Genomic DNA, 19337 nt, shown 5'->3' with positions numbered 1-19337 from the left:
TCTATTTTGACATTATCAAAACTATTCAAAAACACTTTGGATTATTCCATGCATGAACTGCATAATTGTGAAACCCTGTACATCAATCAATCAAATGTATTTATAAACCCCTTTTTACATCAGCAGATGTCACAAAGTGATTATACAGAAACCCAGCAAAAAAAAAAAAAAAACTGCAAGCAATTCAGATATAGAAGCACTGTGGCTAGGAAAAACTCCCTAGAAAGGCAGGAACCTAGGAAGAAACCTAGAGAGGAACCAGGCTCTGAGGGGTGGCCAGATTATAAGAGTAGATGGCCATTTAGGCCAGACCGTTTTTCAAGATGTTCAAACGTTCATAGATGACCAGCAGGGTCAGAGTACATTCAAATGACGCCGACTAGAATTCAATAAATCCTACAAGAGTGAAGTTTATGCATTGTCTTTGTTTACAAACTGTGCTTGATTTGCACCATTCTCTTATTCTGTCCCCTGAGGCTACAAGTCACGCACGCACTGGCACTTTTCTAGTTACCTTTCATGCTGTACAAACCAGTATAGCCTTCAAATGCCGCCCTCCAAAAAGCAGCAACCTTTTCGGTTGACAGAGAGACCTTATGTATTTGATCAAATACATGATAATCAGTTGCTACTGCCATAACCAGCACCATGGGAAAGACTCCTGTGCAAAGTGCTTCTACTTCTTTTTTTTTCCTTTTTTGAATAGAGTTGAATAGACAATGGAAACCTGTTTGTTTGCTGACACACTACCCACCCACACCCACACACAGCAGGGTGGGAGAAGCACAGGGTCAGGTCAACCACAGAGAAGTGCCCCTCAGACCATCTTACTGTAATGGAGGTGGTTTGGTGAACCATGCTCGCGTGATAATTGACCTTGCCTGAAACCCGAAAACTTGTGTAAGGTCCTCAACCTAATGCCTAGGCTACAGCTCAGCAGATGAACACTGTCTTGTGGTGCGAAGGAGACACAGGTGTGAAACCCCAGTCTTTAATATATTAACTTTATATAATAGATTAATATTAGATTCATAATATTATTCATATTACCTTTCCCTGCTGTCCTGCTGGGTAGTGTAGTCCCGTCAGGTCCTGGTGAGGGAGGCGTGTCTGTGGAAGTGCTGTAGACTGGGTTGGCGAAGGCCCCATAGGATAGGCGCTGTTTGTCCCTGTGAGGAGTGTAGCCCCCCGGGAGTGTCAGCTTGTCCTGAGGGGTGGACATACTGGAGGAGTGGCCGAAGCTCTGGGGCCGCGGAGAGCGCTCTTTTTTCACAGGACTGGGCTGAGGGGTCAAGAGTAAGAGGTTAGAGGTCAGAGACCGCTCATACCTATCCAGCACTGCAACCAAAATGGCATCATATTCCCTATTGTGAGTAAATAGGTCCTTTCAGATCCAAGGGCTAACAGACAAACAGGCTACATGTACTATCTGAGTTGTCCCTTGTATTTAATTCTTATTTTTGCACTGTCTCTATGCACACTCACAGGGCCCTACACACTTACACACACTGACACTCCAACACACACACAAACACTCACTCCATCGTTTGCTCACACGGATAATATGCACATAGATTTCTACTGACTCTACACACATCCACTCACATACAATCATCATATACGCAGCTGTTTATCATATATCCTGTTGCCTAGTCCCCTTCCCCTTTTTGGGGGAAAAAGTCAAGGGGTCTGAATACTTTCTGAATTCAATAATTCAATAATTAATGATTTTATTAATTCAGTCATGATGGAGTACCTTGTCATCAAGGTCATCATCACTCTCGTCTATTTCCTCCAGTCGCAGGTTCCACTCATACGCCACATGGACGTGAGGGTTAAACTTCCCCTCTGCCGCCTCCATCAGCTAGAGAGGGAGAGAAGGAGAAAGAAAGAAAGAAAGAAAGAAAGAAAGAAAGAAAGAAAGAAAGAAAGAAAGAAAGAAAGAAAGAAAGAAAGAAAGAAAGAAAGAAAGAAAGAAAGAAAGAAAGAAAGAAAGAAAGAAAGAAAGAAAGAAAGAAAGAAAGAAAGAAAGAAAGAAAGAAAGAAAGAGGGCGAGACAGACAGACAGACAGAATGAGGGAGAGAGAGAGAATGAGAGAGCGAATGAGAGAGAGAGAGAGAGAATGAGAGACAGAGAATGAGAGAGAGAGAGAGGGAGAGAGAGAGACAGAATGAGAGACAAAGAGAGAATGAGAGAGAGAGAGAGAATGAGAGAGAATGAGAGACAGAGAATGAGAGACAGAGAGCGAGAGAGAGAGAGAGAGAGAGAGAGAGAGAGACAGACAGACAGACAGACAGACAGACAGACAGACAGACAGACAGACAGAATGAGAGACAAAGAGAGAATGAGAGAGAATGAGAGAGAGAGAGAGAATGAGAGAGAGAGAATGAGAGAGAGAGAGAGAGAGAGAGAGAGAGAGAGAGAGAGAGAGAGAGAGAGAGAGAGAGAGAGAATGAGAGACAGCAACATTATCTTCCACACAGACCATCCCCTGGCATGGCACAATGCTATGCTAGCACACTACCCCTCTGTTAAGAGGGGGGGTGTTAGCGATGGGTGGAAACTTAGGATACTAACTAGACAACGAGGACTCTGAGTCATCTAATATAAATCTTTATAAATCTGGAACAGTATTGGTTCAGGGCAACACCAAACAGTTCCAGCTGGACTTTCACCTAATCAAAGGAATAGCTCAGCAGGAGAAGCTCTCCCTTGAGAAAGATACCCCCACCCCGTGCGGGTCAGACCAGACCTCTTCATTAAATAACCCCACAGAGCAACCCCAAGCGGAAAGTCAACTTCCCAGCACAGCGTACTACTCCCTCATTGAAATGAAGGATGAATTCACCCAGCTGGAGGTAAGGCAGGTGGAGCTGGAACAGCAGGTGAACACACTCCAGTCAGCACAGACCCAGACAACAGTCCAGCACAACAACACCCCCTTAACTAGACATGGCGAGCTGGAGGTAGGACCTACACATAGAGGACCCCTGCCGAGAGGACCTACAACCAGACCACAGCACCATCAGCCACAACTACACCCCCACCCCCACCAATTAACACCCCCCCAAGTCAACCATTCCCACACCTCATTTAGGCCCCCTCAGATCAGACCTATGCCCCTCCTACCCACCCCATGCCCCCCACTCCCGCAAAGAGGGCCTCAGCATGAAAGTCACACATACGCCCAGGCCGTGAGCAGGCAAACATGCCCAACACCCACTCTTACACTAGCACAAGCCAATGGCATGTACCAGATGCTCAGCAGGCTCTGCTCACAATTACTGGCCTGAGGCCAAACCACACGACCAACAACATTAGACACTTTATGGAACACAAAGCCATCACTATTTCATCCTGGAATATCCAAGGCCTGAGGTCATCTGCCTTTGGCCTAAAGAGCAGGAACCTGGACTTCACCAAATAATTCGGAAATACAGATATTGTCATCCTGCAAGAAACATGGTATAGAGGAGACGGACCCACTGGGTGCCCTCTAGGTTACAGAGAGCTGGTAGTCCCATCCACCAAACTACCAGGTGTGAAACAGGGAAGAGACTCAGGGGGTATGCTAATTTGGTATAGAGCAGACCTAACTCACTCTATTAAATTAATCAAAACAGGAACATTTTACATTTGGTTGAAATTCAAAAGGAAATTATCTCAACAGAGAAAAATTTCCTCCTGTGTGCTACCTATATCCCCCCACTAGAATCCCCATACTTTAATGAGGACAGCTTCTCCATCCTGGAGGGGGAAATCAATCAATTCCAGACCCAGGGACATGTACTAGTCTGTGGCGACCTAAATGCCAGAACTGGACAAGAACCTGACACCCTCAGCACACAGGGGGACAAACACCTACCTGGAGGTGACAGCATTCCCTCCCCCATATGCCCCCCTAGGCACAACGACGACAACATAACCAACAAAAACGGGTCACTACTCCTGCAGCTCTGTCGCACACTGGGAATGAACAGTTGAAGTCGGAGGTTTACATACACTTAGGTTGGAGTCATTAAAACTTGTTTTTCAACCACTCCACAAATTCCTTGTTAACAAACTATAGTTTTGACAAGTCAGTTAGGACATCTACTTTGTGCATGACAAGTAATTTTTCTGAACTGTTTGGCCATAATGACCATCGTTATGTTTGGTGGAAAAAGGGGGTGGCTTGCAAGCCGAAGAACACCATCCCAACCGTGAAGCACGGGGGTGGCAGCATCATGCTGTGGGGGTGCTTTGCTGCAGGAGGGAACGGAACAATTCATATAAAAAAGATGGCATCATGAGGAAGGAAAATTATCTCAAGACATCAGTCAGGAAGTTAAAGCTTGGTCGCAAATGGGTCTTCCAAATGGACAATGACCCCAAGCATACTTCCAAAGTTGTGGCAAAATGGCTTAAGGACAACAAAGTCAAGGGATTGGAATGGCCATCACAAAGCCCTGACCTTAATCCTATAGAAAATCTGTGGGCAGAACTGAAAAAGCGTGTGCGAGCAAGGAGGCCTATAAACCTGACTCAGTTACACCAGCTCTGTCAGGAGGAATGGACCAAAATTCACCCAACTTATTGTGGGAAGCTTGTGGAAGGCTACCCCAAATGTTTGACCCAAGTTAAACAATTTAAAGGCAATGCTACCAAATACTAATTGAGTGTATGTAAACTTCTGACCCACTGGGAATGTGATGAATGAAATAAAAGCTTAAATAAATCATTCTCTCTACTATTATTTTGACATTTCACATTCTTAAAATAAAGTGGTGATCCTAGCTGACCTAAAACAGGGAATTTTTATTAGGATTAAATGCCAGCAATTGTGAAAAACTGAGTTTAAATGTATTTGGCTAAGGTGTATGTAAACTTCCAACTTCAACTATACATAGTCAATGGTATTCTTCGAGGGGACTCCTATGGTAGGTACACCTATAGCTCATCTCTTGGCAGTAGTACTGTAGACTACTTTATCACTGACCTCAACCCAGAGTCTCTCAGAGCGTTCACAGTCATCCCACTGACACCCCTATCAGACCACAGCAAAATCACAGTCTACTTGAACAGAGCAATACTCAATCATGAGGCATCAAAGCCAAAGGAACTGAATAATATTAAGAAATGCTATAGATGGAAGGAAAGTAGGGTGGAAACCTACCAAAAAACAATTAGGCAACAACAAATTCAATCCCTTTTAGACAATTTCCTGGACAAAACGTTCCACTGTAATAGTGAAGGTGTAATATTAGCAGTAGAAAACCTAAACAGTATATTTGATCTCTCAGCTTCCCTATCAAATCTAAAAATCTCTAACAGAAAACCAAAGAAATTAACAGTGACAAATGGTTTGATGAAGAAAACCTGAGCCTACGCCTTCACTATGGGGAATCACTAAAACAATACAGAAATAAACTACGGAAAAAGAAGGAACAGCATGTCAGAAATCAGCTCAATGTAATAGAAGAATCCATAGACTCTAACCACTTCTGGGAAAATTGGAAAACACTAAACAAACAACAATACGAAGAACTATCTATCCAAAACTCAGATGTATGGGTAAACAACTTCCAATCTTTTTGGCCCTATAACAAAGAACAAACAGCAAAAAAATGCATACATGATCAAATGCAAATCTTAGAATCAACTATTAAAGACTACCAGAACCCACTGGATTCTCCAATTACATTGAATGAACTACAGGACAAAATACAATCCCTCCAACCCAAAAAGGCCTGTGGTGTTGATGGTATGTATCCTCAATGAAATGATAAAATATACAGACCACAAATTCCAATTGGCTATACTTAAACTCTTTAACATAATTCTTAGCTCTGGCATCTTCCCCAATATTTGGAACCAAGGACTGATCACCCCAATCCACAAAAGTGGAGACAAATTTGACCCCAATAACTACCGTGGGATATGCGTCAACAGCAACTTTGGGAAAATCCTCTGCATTATATATCATTAACAGCAGACTAGTTCATTTCCTCAGTGAAAACAATGTACTGAGCAAATGTCAAATTATCTTTTTACCAAATTACCATACGACAGACCACGTATACCCTAATTGACAAACAAACAAAACAAAGGCAAAGTCTTCTCATGCTTTGTTGATTTCAAAAAAGCTTTTGACTCAATTTGGCACGCGGGTCTGCTATACAAATTGATGGAAAGTGTGGTTGGGGGAAAAACATACGACATTATAAAATCCATGTACACAAACAACAAGTGTGCGGTTAAAATGGGCAAAAAACACACACATTTCTTTCCACAGGGCCGTGGGGTGAGACAGGGATGCAGTATAAGCCCCACCCTCTTCAACATATACAGTGAGGGAAAAAAGTATTTGATCCCCTGCTGATTTTGTACTTTTTCCCACTGACAAAGACATGATCAGTCTTTAATTTTAATGGTAGGTTTATTTGAACAGTGAGACAGAATAACAACAAAAGAATCCAGAAAAACGCATGTCAAAAATGTTATAAATTGATTTGCATTTAAATGAGGTAAATAAGTATTTGACCCCTCTGCAAAACATGACTTAGTACTTGGTGGCAAAACCCTTGTTGGCAATCACAGAGGTCAGACGTTTCTTGTAGTTTGCCCCCAGGTTTGCACACATCTCAGGAGGGATTTTGTTCCACTCCTCTTTGCAGATCTTCTCTAAGTCATTAAGGTTTCGAGGCTGACGTTTGTCAACTCGAACCTTCAGCTCCCTCCACAGATGTTCTATGGGATTAAGGTCTGGAGACTGGCTAGGCCACTCCAGGACCTTAATGTGCTTCTTCTTGAGCCACTCCTTTGTTGCCTTGGCCATGTGTTTTGGGTCATTGTCATGCTGGAATAGCCATCCACGACCCATTTTCAATGCCCTGGCTGAGGGAAGGAGGTTCTCACCCAAGATTTGACGATACATGGCCCCGTCCATCGTCCCTTTGATGCGGTGAAGTTGTCCTGTCCCCTTAGCAGAAAAACACCCCCAAAACATACTGTTTCCACCTCCATGTTTGACGGTGGGGATGGTGTTCTTGGGGTCATAGGCAGCATTCCTCCTCCTCCAAACACGGCGAGTAGAGTTAATACCAAAGAGCTCGATTTTGGTCTCATCTGACCACAACACTTTCACCCAGTTCTCCTCTGAATCATTCAGATGTTCATTGGCAAACTTCAGATGGCCCTGTATATGTGCTTTCTTGAGCAGGGAGACCTTGCGGGCGCTGCAGGATTTCAGTCCTTCACGGCGTAGTGTGTTACCAATTGTTTTCTTGGTGACTATGGTCCCAGCTGCCTTGAGATCATTGACATGATCCTCCCGTGTAGTTCTGGGCCGATTCCTCACCGTTCTCATGATCATTGCAACTCCACGAGGTGAGCTCTTGCATGGAGCCCCAGGCCGAGGGAGATTGACAGTTATTTTGTGTTTCTTCCATTTGCAAATAATCGCACCAACTGTTGTCACCTTCTCACCAAGCTGCTTGGTGATGGTCTTGTAGCCCATTCCAGCCTTGTGTAGGTCTACAATCTTGTCCCTGACATCCTTGGAGAGCTCTTTGGTCTTGGTCATGGTGGAGAGTTTGGAATCTGATTGATTGATTGATTGCTTCTGTGGACAGGTGTCTTTTATACAGGTAACAAACTGAGATTAGTAGCACTCCCTTTAAGAGTGTGCTCCTAATCTCATCTCGTTACCTGTATAAAAGACATCTGGGAGCCAGAAATCTTTCTGATTGAGAGGGGGTCAAATACTTATTTCCCTCATTAAAATGCAAATCAATTTATAACATTTTTGACATGCGTTTTTCTGGATTTTTTTGTTGTTATTCTGTCTCTCACTGTTCAAATAAACCTACCATTAAAATTATAGACTGATCATTTCTTTGTCAGTGGGCAAAAGTACAAAATCAGCAGGGGATCAAATACTTTTTTCCCTCATTGTATATCAACGAATTGGCGAGGGCACTAGAACAGTCTGCAGCACCTGGCCTCACCCTACTAGAATCTGAAGTCAAATGTCTACTATTTGCTGATGATCTGGTGCTTCTGTCACCAACCAAGGAGGGCATACAGCAGCACCTAGATCTTCTGCACAGATTCTGTCAGACCTGGGCCCTGACAGTAAATCTCAGTAAGACAAAAAGAATGGTGTTCCAAAAAAGGTCCAGTTGCCAGGACCACAAATACAAATTCCTCGGCCTAAACATCAGCGCCACAGGTAACTTCCACAAAGCTGTGAACAATCTGAGAGATAAGGCAAGAAGGAACATAAAATTTGACATACCAATTAGGATCTGGCTAAAAATACTTGAATCAGTTATAGAACACATTGCCCTTTATGGTTGTGAGGTCTGGGGTCCGCTCACCAACCAAGAATTCACAAAATGGGACAAACACCAAATTGAGACTCTGCATGCAGAATTCTGCAAAAATATCCTCCGTGTACAACGAAAAACACAAAATAATGCATGCAGAGCAGAATTAGGCCGATACCCGCTAGTTATCAAAATCCAGAAAAGAGCCGTTAAATTCTATAACCACTTAAAAGGATGCGATTCCCAAACCTTCCATAACAAAGCCATCACCTACAGAGAGATGGAGAAGAGTCCCCTAAGTAAGCTGGTCATGGGGCTCTGTTCACAAACACAAACAGACCCCACAGAGCCCCAGGACAACAACAACAACACAATTAGACCCAACCAAATCACGAGAAAACTAAAAGATAATTACTTGACACATTGGAAATAATTAACATAAAAACAGAGCAAACTAGAACACTATTTGGCTCTTAACAGAGAGTACACAGTGGCAGAATACCTGACCACTGTGACTGACCCAAAATGGGTGAAAAACCACAGTGTGCCATCACAGCAGCAAGATTTGTGACCTGTTGCCACAAGAAAAGGGCAACCAGTGAAGAACAAACACCATTGTAAATACAACCCATATTTATGTTTATTTATTTTCCCATTTGTACTTTAACTATTTTCACATTGTTACAACACTGTATATATACATAATATCACATCTGAAATGTCTTTATTCTTTTGGAACTTCTGAGTGTAATGTTTACTGTTAATATTTATTGTTTATTTCACTTTTGTTTACTATCTACTTCACTTGCTTTGGCAATGTTAACATACATTTCCCATGCCAATAAAGCCCTTAAATTGAAATTGAAATTGAGAGAGAGAGAGAAAAAGACTGAGTTAGAGTGACAATATTAATAATATAATATTACATGATCATATCATAGACAGAATAGATTATGGCAAGAGGCAGTACCAGAGCTGTGTGCAATGTGTGAAAAAGTGTATGCTATGACTATTCCCATAATTGAGAGCACTAGCATGCTTCTCTACATTAAGCAAAGCCAGGGAACCAGAGTGTTTGCATCAACAGCTAAGACTTCCTAGCTTAACATTGTGGCCTATTTAAGTTGAGTTCTGCACACACATCCAGCTTTGCGCTTGGAGTTTCTTGCTGCCCATGCTGCAACTATGCTGTTACTCGCTGTGCATTGTCTGTTTACTGCAAGCTCACCACAACCCCAGCTTCCACCTGTTTGGCTCTGCTTTTGTTCCAGTCAGGGGGATTGGTATAGCTATACCTGTAGTTTATTATTATGGTAATGATTGAGCATCGCTACGGCAGTGAGCTACCCTGAAGCTGCAGAGCCTAACGTCAAGAACTAATGTATTGTAATGTACTTCTAATAAATGGTTAAAACGAATACATTGTGTTTCCTGTCTGAACTGATCATTGTCAAAAAGGATGACTGGATGTATGAGATTAGTTACATTGTGAGAGCTAGTCACAATACTGAAAAAGTTGTACTGGTATACATGCAATACAGTAGTCATGTCATATAGTACAGTGCCTTCAGAAAGTATTCATACCCCTTTACTTATTCCACATTTTTTTGTGTTACAGCCTGAATTAAAAATTTATTAAATAAATGTTTTTTCTCACCCATCTACACACAATACCCCTTAATGAGAAACTGAAAACATAAGTATTCACACCCCTGAGTCAATACTTTGTAGAAGCACCTTTGGCAGCGATTACAGCTGTGAGTCTTTCTGGGGAAGTCTCTAAGAGCTTTCCACACCTGGATTGTGCTACATTTGCCCATTATTCTTTTCTAAATTCTTCAAGCTCTGTCAAATCGGTTGTTGATTATTGCTAGACAACCATGTTCAGGTCCTGCCATAGATTTCCAAGTAGATTAAAGTCAAAACTGTAACTCGGCAACTCCAGTGTAGATTTGGCATTGTGTTTTAGGTTTTGTCCTGCTGAAAGGTGAATTCATCTCCCAGTGTCTGGTGGAAAGCACGGCTGAACCAGGTTTTCCTCCAGGATTTTGCTTGTGCTTAGTTCCATTTGCTTTCATTTTAATCCTTAAAAACTCCTCAGTCCTTAACGATTACAAGCATACCCATAACATGATGCAGCTACCACTATGCTTGAAAATATGGAGAGTGGTACTCAGTAATGTGTTATATTGGATTTGCCCTAAACATAACTTACTGACCAGATCAGTCACTCAATACAGTCTTCTTTCACAGTCGCTGCTGTCCTTGTCTGTTCCTAAGGCTAGAACTGAGATGAGGAAACAATATTTTTCCCATAATGCCCCTTCATCCTGGAACATGCTTCAAAAGATATTAAAATTAGGGGAGTTAGTGTCCTTTAAGACTCTGATCGACAACACTGTTTGTGATAGCTGCAGTTGTTTCTAATCTTCAATTGTATCTGTAACTTGTGACACTTTTGTGTGTATTTTGTATTGTTCTGTAATATTTTATGTACATGCTGCTATTTCCCTGTTTTGCCTTCTTGCCAGGTTGCCCTCGCAAAATAGGTTTTTAATCTCAATGGGTCTGGTTAAATAAAGGTTAAATTAAAAAAATAACACTTTGTATTCAGGACAAAAAGTTGCCACTTTTTTTTGCAGTATTAGATTAGTTCCTTGTTGCAAACAGGATGCATGTTTTGGAATATTTTTTATTCTGTACAGGTTTCCTTCTTTTCAATCTGTCAATTAGGTTAGTATTGTGTAGTAACTACAATGTTGTTGATCCATCCTCAGTTTTCTCCTATCACAGCTATTAAACTCTGTAACTGTTTAAAAGTCACCATTGGTGAAATGATACACCATCCAATGTGTAATTAATAACTTCGCCATGCTCAAAGAGATATTCAATGTCTGCTTTTTTGTTATTTTACCCATCTACCAATAGGTGCCCTTCTTTGCGAGTCATTGGAAAACCTCCCTGGTCTTTGTGGTTGAATCTGTGTTTGAAATTCACTGCTCGACTGAGGGACCTTACAGATACAGTAATTGTATGTGTGGGGTACAGAGATGAGGTAGTCATTCAAAAATCATGTTAAACACTATTATTGCATACAAAGTGAGTCCATACAACTTATTATGTGAGTTGTCAAGCACATTTTTACTCCTGAACTTATTTAGGCTTACCATAGCAAAGGGGTTGAATACTTATTGACTTGAGACATTTCAGCATATCATTTTTTATTAATTTGTTTTAAAAAATTGAAAAACATATTTCCACCCTGACATTATGGGGTTATTGTGTGTAGACCAGTGACACAAATCTCAATTGAATCCATTTTAAATGCAGGCTGTAACACAACAAAATGTGGAAAAAGTCAAGGAGTGTGAATACTTTCTGAAAGCACTGTATGCCACTTGATGCTTGTATTATGTGATTGGATGTGGTGATACTGTGGGAGGTTCGTTTCAACCACTAGCTGCCAGGTTGACAGAGGTATTCAGGGGAGTTAGAGAAACATAAATGAGGGTACTCACATTGTCCGCACTTCTACGGGACATAGCATGCTTTCCATGTCCTCTGTTGCTAGTTATGACAGGGAGGACTGGAGCACTACCAGAGCCAGACTGTCAGTCTCTAAAACATTTACATTTACGTCATTTAGCAGACGCTCTTATCCAGAGCGACTTACAAATTGGTGCATTCACCTTATAGCCAGTGGGATAGCCACTTTACAATATGTTTTTTTTTTTGTTGTTATTTGGGGGAGGTGGGGTAAGGGGGGGTAGAAGGATTACTTTATCCTATCCCAGGTATTCCTTAAAGAGGTGGGGTTTCAAAACAGTTTGCAATGTTGCTGGAAATAATACAGCCTTCTAGATACTGATGCCTAGAAGGCTGATACTCACTGTTTCCTCGCACTGGGTATCTTGCAACCTTCTTGCAATGTCCAGAGCAGTCTCTCCACTTTGATTGGCTGAAAGAACAAGTAGCCAGTGGTTACCGTAAGTGCGGAGCCTCATGACATGATTTGTAATTTGACTATGGTTTTCTTATATGGCCCCAAGGGGATAAATGAAGTTGTAATGAATTGAATAGAAATGACATGCATCAACATACGTCCAATTATGTTTTAATGTTATGAGGCAAATTATGGTTTTAAAAAACAACACCAGACCTAGGATAAATACTTGTAAAAATGCTTTGTGAAAATATTTGGAATTTGAAGAATTGTTAAATACTGTGCTAAAGGGGCAGATAATAACTTGACTGCTTTTTACAATTACAGTAGCTACTTTTCCTAAACTATTTGATATAAACCTGAAAGTAAGAAATACAATATTTCTGAAGAAAAAAATACTTAGTAGTTGACATATAAATGCATTTCAGAACTATCCAGAACAAACAAATCAGGTCTCTCTCTCTCTCTCTCCCTCTCTACCAAAACACCTTGGTTTGCCTCACATATTTCAGTCATTTGAAATCTAAGATGAAAAAGATGCAATGAAATGACAAGTCCGACGGGGACAATCCGAGGGTTTGCACACACCGATGTCGATGGCTGGCTTGCCCCGCAGTAGCAGTTTCAAACATTCTTGTTTTTCATACAGACAGCAGTAGTGTAGTGCAGTGTTTCCATTCTCCGTCTGACTGTCTAGATTACCACTGGGGGTGGAGAGTGAGAGAGACTGATAGTCAAATTCTAGTGACAGATATACAAAGAATAAAATGGTAACACTTAAGATAATCATTAGTAAGTCATTAACAAGTATTTAGTAAATGTGTTTGTTATAAGTTCCAACTTTAAATTGTGATTTAGTTCCCTCTGCCGGGACATATACCTGTTTTGCACCAGGAAGTCCACTAGATGCAGGGAGGTCTGGTCAGCAGTCCTCACAGAGTAGTGGAGGGCAGTCTCACCGGGCTCCTGTTGGGAACAAGTCTGTGTATTCATTTGGACATTTGTATAATGGTATCACTGGCATACTAGCATTAGCATTTTGATCTCAGTGGGTTTTAACTAATTAAAATATACATAAATAAAAATAGATCAAATACCACCACTGTAATAATTTTTTCATTTGATTTATTTATGAATATTTTCATGTCCATATTTTTGATAACCACCTCTTCGTCCAGTGGTTCCAAATTGTTTCGGAATTGGGAACCACTTGAAGCCTTCAGAATTGTCTTCTGACTCGTTGTGAACTTCAGTTCATATGCCATTTAAGAATAAAATAAACACAGCTACCGTTACCTTTCCTGCCTCGGGCAGGGGCTCCATAAGCTCCGCCCCCTCTGCATATATCTGGATAAGTAACAGCAGATCTCGGGAGTGCACCGCCTCTGACAGCTTGCCTGGAACCGTGGCTTTGCCAGTCCGGTGGGCAAATTTGTGCTCCACGTATTTAGCGTTGATGTACTCCTTCCTCACCGTCCTGCCATAGAGAATATGAGGTTGTTTCTTATCATAATAATCTGTATGCCAGTGAACTGTAATACTTAGGCCGGTATCAGAAGTGCATTTGATTTGCACCACACGGAGGGAATTGATATTTATTGACACAGTCAGGAGTGAAAGTAAGCCGATCCGGAGTAAAAATAAATAGTGGTGGTACGCCATATCGGTAAAATATTTGCCTATCACAATAATAGCACCCCCTGGTTTGAACCTTTGAAGTTCAGATGGAACAGTAAAAGTTGGAAAAGCAACTGAAGTCTGGACACTGACTAGGCCTCATGTAGCCTATTATAATATTAACTCCTGCAGAATTAAGTGTTCCTCACAGTAACATAATAGACCAAATGTTAATTTTGTCTCGGAACAGGATTGGAGAAATAGGACTTCTTTCTTTCAGCATCTTGAGATACTGCAAATGCGTGTTTAAGGACCGTGTTGTGTAGCCTAAACGTGCATTTCTTTTCCCAGCAACATAAAGCTGACAGTATTTTACTTTCAACCACATAAAATATGCATCCTAAATTAACTGAAATACTATCAGAAACATGTTGGATCGTTTTCACTGATTTTAATTTCCTTAAATCCTGTCAAACTGTTGTAATTTGGAAATTTTGCACAGAAAATATCCCCGGTCACTAAATCAAATCAAATCTAATGTTATTCATCACATGCTTCGTAAACAACAGATGTAGACTAACAGTGAAATGCTTACGGGCCCTTCCTAACAATGCAGAGTGAGAGAAAATAGAGAAATAATAGAAAAACATTCATTCTATCGATTTATGACATTATTCTGGTAAGCAAAGCAATATTTTTGTATTCTAGAGCATCAAGTAATGACAGAAGAGAAGCTGTATGTCGCCTATCTAATAATAGACAAGTTGACTAACAAATAACCTACCAAATGTCAGAAATTATAAGCAGAAAAATATCTAAATGAGGCTTGAAAACTATAAAAAATTTTGCACCCCCTGTCAAAATATATTTCTGCCGTCCCTGTCCAGGTTACAAATGTCTCAATTGCCAAATATCATTACAATTTCTGGTGTTTTTCTAGCAGATGTATTTTTCCATCCATCAACTGGCTGGTGTGCTGTTGGATGCTGGAATTATTTGACAGTGGATGAACGTGTGCATCACTGGAGGCTTCTCAGAGGAGGAAGGAGAGGACCATCCTACTCAGTGAATTTCAGAAAAACAAAAATAGTGAAACATAATTTTTTAAATAATTTTTATACAAAACTACCGGTACACTAAATATATTAATATAACTGATTAAAGCACACTATTTTGAAATGAAGGTCTATAGTAGCCTCAACAGCAGTCTCTGGGGTAGAACCATGGTGTAGCCGGAGGACAGCTATTTTCCATTCTCCTCTAGGTACATTGGCTTCAATAAAAAAACTAGGAGGCTCATGGTTCTCACGCCCTTCCATAGACTTAAACAGTAATTCCGACAACTTCTGGAGCTCTTGCAGCATGAACTGACATGTTATCCACCCAATCAAAGGGTCAGAGAATTAATCTAGGACTGAAAGCATAAACTACAGCTAGCTAGCACTGCAGTGCATAAAATGTGGTGAGTAGTTGACTCAAAGAGAGAAAAACACTTTTTTTTTCACTTTCACTTACTTAGCTAGCTAATGCAGTAGGCTAAATTAGCCTACTCAAACACCCGGCTCAAACAGAGAGGAATGCTATTTATGTTAGCTAGCTGGCTATGACTATCCAACACTGGAACTCTTCCAAGTCAAGGTAAGCTTTTGGTTTTATACATTTATTGCCACGTGGTCCGCTGGTGTAACTACTAAACTGCTTGCTGTACTGTGTGATTGTCGCGGGTTTACTAACGCGTTAGTTCTATTTAAACGAATCGGAGGCGAAGGACATAATGCTCATCCCAGTCCAGGCCCAAATCCCCGTCACTCGGAGGAGGTTTCGCTAGAGGTCGGCGTGCGGGATATCAAACGACACTGCGACGGTGAGTGGATAAGTCGCCATTACCCTCCATTCTATTGGCGAACGTGCAATCACTGGAAAATAAACTGGATGAGCTCCGTTCGAGACTATCCTATCAACGTGGTCTATAGAACTATAATATCCTATGTTTCACCGAGTCGTGGCTGAACAAGGACATGGAAAATATAAATCTAGCTGGTTTTTCTATACATCGGCAGAACAGAACAGCTGTGTCCAGTAAGCTGAGGGAAGGAGGTGTGTGTATTTGTCAACAACAGTTGGTTCGCAATCTCTAATATGAAGGAAGTCTCGAGGTTCTGCTCTCCTGAGTTAGAATACCTCATGATAAGATGTAGACCACACTATTTACCAAGAGAGTTTTCATCTATATTTTTTGTAGCTGTCTATTTACCACCAGGCAATAAGCAAAAAAGAAAATGCTCACCCAGATGCGGCACTCCTAGTGGCCAGGGATTTTAATGCAGGGAAACTGAATCCGTTTTACCTCATTTCTACCAGCATGTCTCCCGTGCAACTAGAGGTGAAAAAACTCTACTCTACACATAGAGACACATACAAAGCTCTCCCTCACCCTCCATTTGGCAAATCTGACCATAACTCCATTCTCTTTATTCCTGCTTACAAGCAAAAACTCAAACAGTAACTCAATACTGAAGAGGTCAATACTCAATTTGGAGTGGTCAATACTCAATACGGAAGTGGTCTGATGAAGCGGACGCTAAGCTACAGGACTGTTTTGCTAGCACAGATTTGAATATGTTGCAGGATTCAACCTATGGCATTGAGGAGTTTACCACATCAGTCACCGGCTTCATTAATAAGTGCATCAACGACGTAGTCCCCACAGTGACCGTACATACATATCCTAACCAGAAGCCATGGATTACAGGCAACATCCAACTGAGCTAAATGCTTGAGCTGCCGCTTTCAAGGAGCGGGACACAAATTTGGACGCTTATAACAAATCCCGCTACACCTGCGGACGAACAATCAAACAGGCAAAGTGTCAATACAGGACTAAGATCAAATCCTACTACACCAGCTCTGATGCTCGTCGGATGTGGCAGGGCTTGCAAACTATGATGATTTACAAAGGGAAAACCAGCCACAAGCTGCCCAGTGACACAAGCTTACCAGACAAGCTAAATGCCTTCTATGCTCGCTTCGAGGCAAGCAACACTGAACCATGCATGAGAGCACCAGTTGTTCCGTAGCCGATGTGAGTAAGACCTTTAAACATCTTAACATTCATAGACGGATTACCAGGATGCGTACTCAGAGCATGCGCTGACCAGCTAGCAAGTGTCTTCACTGATATTTTCAACCTCTCCCTGACCCAGTTTTGCCAGCAGCATACCACCCTGCATCCCACTGCTGGCTTGCCTCTGAAGCTAAGCAGGATTGGTTCTGGTTGGTCGCTGGATGGGAGACCAGATGCTGCTGGAAGTGGTATTGGAGGGCCAGTAGGAGGCACCCTTTCCTCTGGCCTAAAAAATATCCCAATGCCCTAGGGCAGTGATTGGGGACATTGCCCTGTGTAGGGTGCCGTCTTTCAGCTGGGACGTTAAACGGGTGTCTTGACTCTCTGTGGTCACTAAAGATCCCATGGCACTTATCGTAAGAGTAGGAGTGTTAACCCCAGTGTCCTGGCTAAATTCCCAATCTGGCCCTCATACCATCATGGCCACCGAATCATCCCCAGCTTCTAATTGGCTCATTCATCCCTGTAACTATTCCCCAGGTCATTGCTGTAAATGAAAATATGTTCTCAGTCAACTTACCTGGTAAATTAAGGGTTAAATAAATACAAATAAAATGTAATACCTACATGTTTCATGCAGACCACCATAGTCCCCGTGCCCAGAAACGCCAAGGTAACCTTTCTAAATGGCTATCGCCCTGTAGCACTCACATCTGTAGCTATGAAATGCATTGAAAGGTTGGTCATGGCTCACATCAACACCATCATCCCAGAAACCCTGGACCCACTCCAATTTGCATATCGCCTCCACAGATAACTCTATTGCACTCCACTGACCTTTCCCACCTGGACAAAAGGAACACCTATGTGAGAAGGCTGTACATTGACTACAGCTCAGCGTTCAACACCAGTGCCTTCCAAGCTCATCACTAAAATAAGTATTGTGGGAATAAACCCTCCATCTGCAATTGGATACTGGACTTTGACGGGACGGCCCCAGGTGGTGAGGGTAGGCAACAACACATCCGCCACGCTGACCCTCAACACGGGGGCCCCTCAGGGGTGCATGCTTAACCCACTCCTGTACTCCCTGGTCACCCACGACTGTGTGGCAGCACACGACTCCAACACCATCATTAAGTTTGCTGACGACACGACGTGGTAGGCCTGATTACTGACAACGATGAGACAGCCTATAGGGAGGAGGTCAGAGACCTGGCAGTGTGATGCCAGGTCAACAACCTCTCTCTCAACGTCAGCAAGACAAAGGAGCTGATTGTGGACTACAGGAAACAGAGGGCCGAGCACGCCCCCATTCACATTGACGGGGCTGTAGTGGATACGGTCGAGAGCTTCAAGTTCCTCAGTGTCCATATCACTAAGGACCCATCATGGTCCAAACACACCAACACAGTCATGAAGAGGGCACGACAACGCCTCTTCCCCCTCAGGAGGCTGAAAAGATTTGGCATGGGCCCTCAGATCCTCAAAAAGTTATACAGCTGCACTATTGAGAGCATCTTGACTGGCTGCATCACCGCTTGGTACGGCAACTGCTCGGCATCTGACCGCAAGGCACTACAGAGGGTATTGCGTACGGCCCAGTACATCACTGGGGCCGAGCTCCCTGTCATCCAGGACCTCTATGCCAGGCGGTGTCAGAGGAAGGCCCTATAAATTGTCAAAGACTCCAGCCACCCAAGTCACAGTCTGTTCTCTCTGCTACCGCTTGGCAAGCGGTACCGGAGTGCCAAGTCTGGGACCAAAAGGCTCCTGAACAGCTTCTACCCCAAAGCCATACGACTGCTGAACAGTTAATTAAATAGCTACCCGGACGCTTTGTTTTTCACTCCCTGCCTACATGTACATATTACCTCAATCAATAACCCCAACTACCTCGTACCCCAGTACACTGACTCGGTGCCAGTACTCTTTGTATATAGCCTCGTTATTGTTATTTTATTGTTATTTTATTGTGTTACTAATTTATTTTGATCTATTTGTTAATGTTCTTACATTTTAACTGCATTGTTGGGAATAGGCTCGTAAGTAAGCATTTCACGGTAAAGTCTACACTTGTTGTATTCGGCGCATGTGACAAATATAATTTGATTTGATTTGAGATATGTTGACTATGACGTTAGCTAATATGGTGACAACGATGTAGGCTGTGTGTAGTGGTTAGTGGTTATGGTATGAAGGTTTGTCTTGGAAAGGTTTTTTCAAGTGGTCACAGACAGCTGTTGTGTTATTCATTGAATTCCACAAGCGAAGGGAAAAGGTGAGAGGAGGAGAGCACGTAGATGCGAGAAGGAATTATACAATGAGCAAAGTGATGACGCTGTTTGTATGTGGCTGCTATGAAAGTTAACTGTGTGTGTGGGTGATCAGGGGTGCATTCAT

General features: G+C 42.2%; 1 protein-coding gene across 4 annotated transcripts in view; it reads right to left on the bottom strand.

Moving 5' to 3' along the window:
* The window catches only part of asap1a (ArfGAP with SH3 domain, ankyrin repeat and PH domain 1a), a 210372-nt gene that overhangs the window by 7882 nt on the left and 183153 nt on the right, over positions 1-19337 (bottom strand). For all 4 annotated transcript variants that reach the window (XM_045226714.1, XM_045226717.1, XM_045226716.1 and 1 more), the window contains 6 exons: positions 13550-13730; positions 13134-13219; positions 12842-12957; positions 12201-12268; positions 1757-1864; positions 1051-1282 (listed from right to left, as the gene is read on the bottom strand). In XM_045226714.1, coding sequence (XP_045082649.1) covers positions 1051-1282; positions 1757-1864; positions 12201-12268; positions 12842-12957; positions 13134-13219; positions 13550-13730 — 791 coding nt within the window. The remainder of the gene's footprint in view (positions 1-1050; positions 1283-1756; positions 1865-12200; positions 12269-12841; positions 12958-13133; positions 13220-13549; positions 13731-19337) is intronic.

Source organism: Coregonus clupeaformis, chromosome 18 (assembly GCF_020615455.1).
Source record: "Coregonus clupeaformis isolate EN_2021a chromosome 18, ASM2061545v1, whole genome shotgun sequence".
Taxonomy (NCBI): Eukaryota; Metazoa; Chordata; class Actinopteri; order Salmoniformes; family Salmonidae; genus Coregonus; species Coregonus clupeaformis.
Note: the sequence above shows the minus strand (reverse complement) of the source record. Positions and strands in the feature narration are given on the sequence as shown.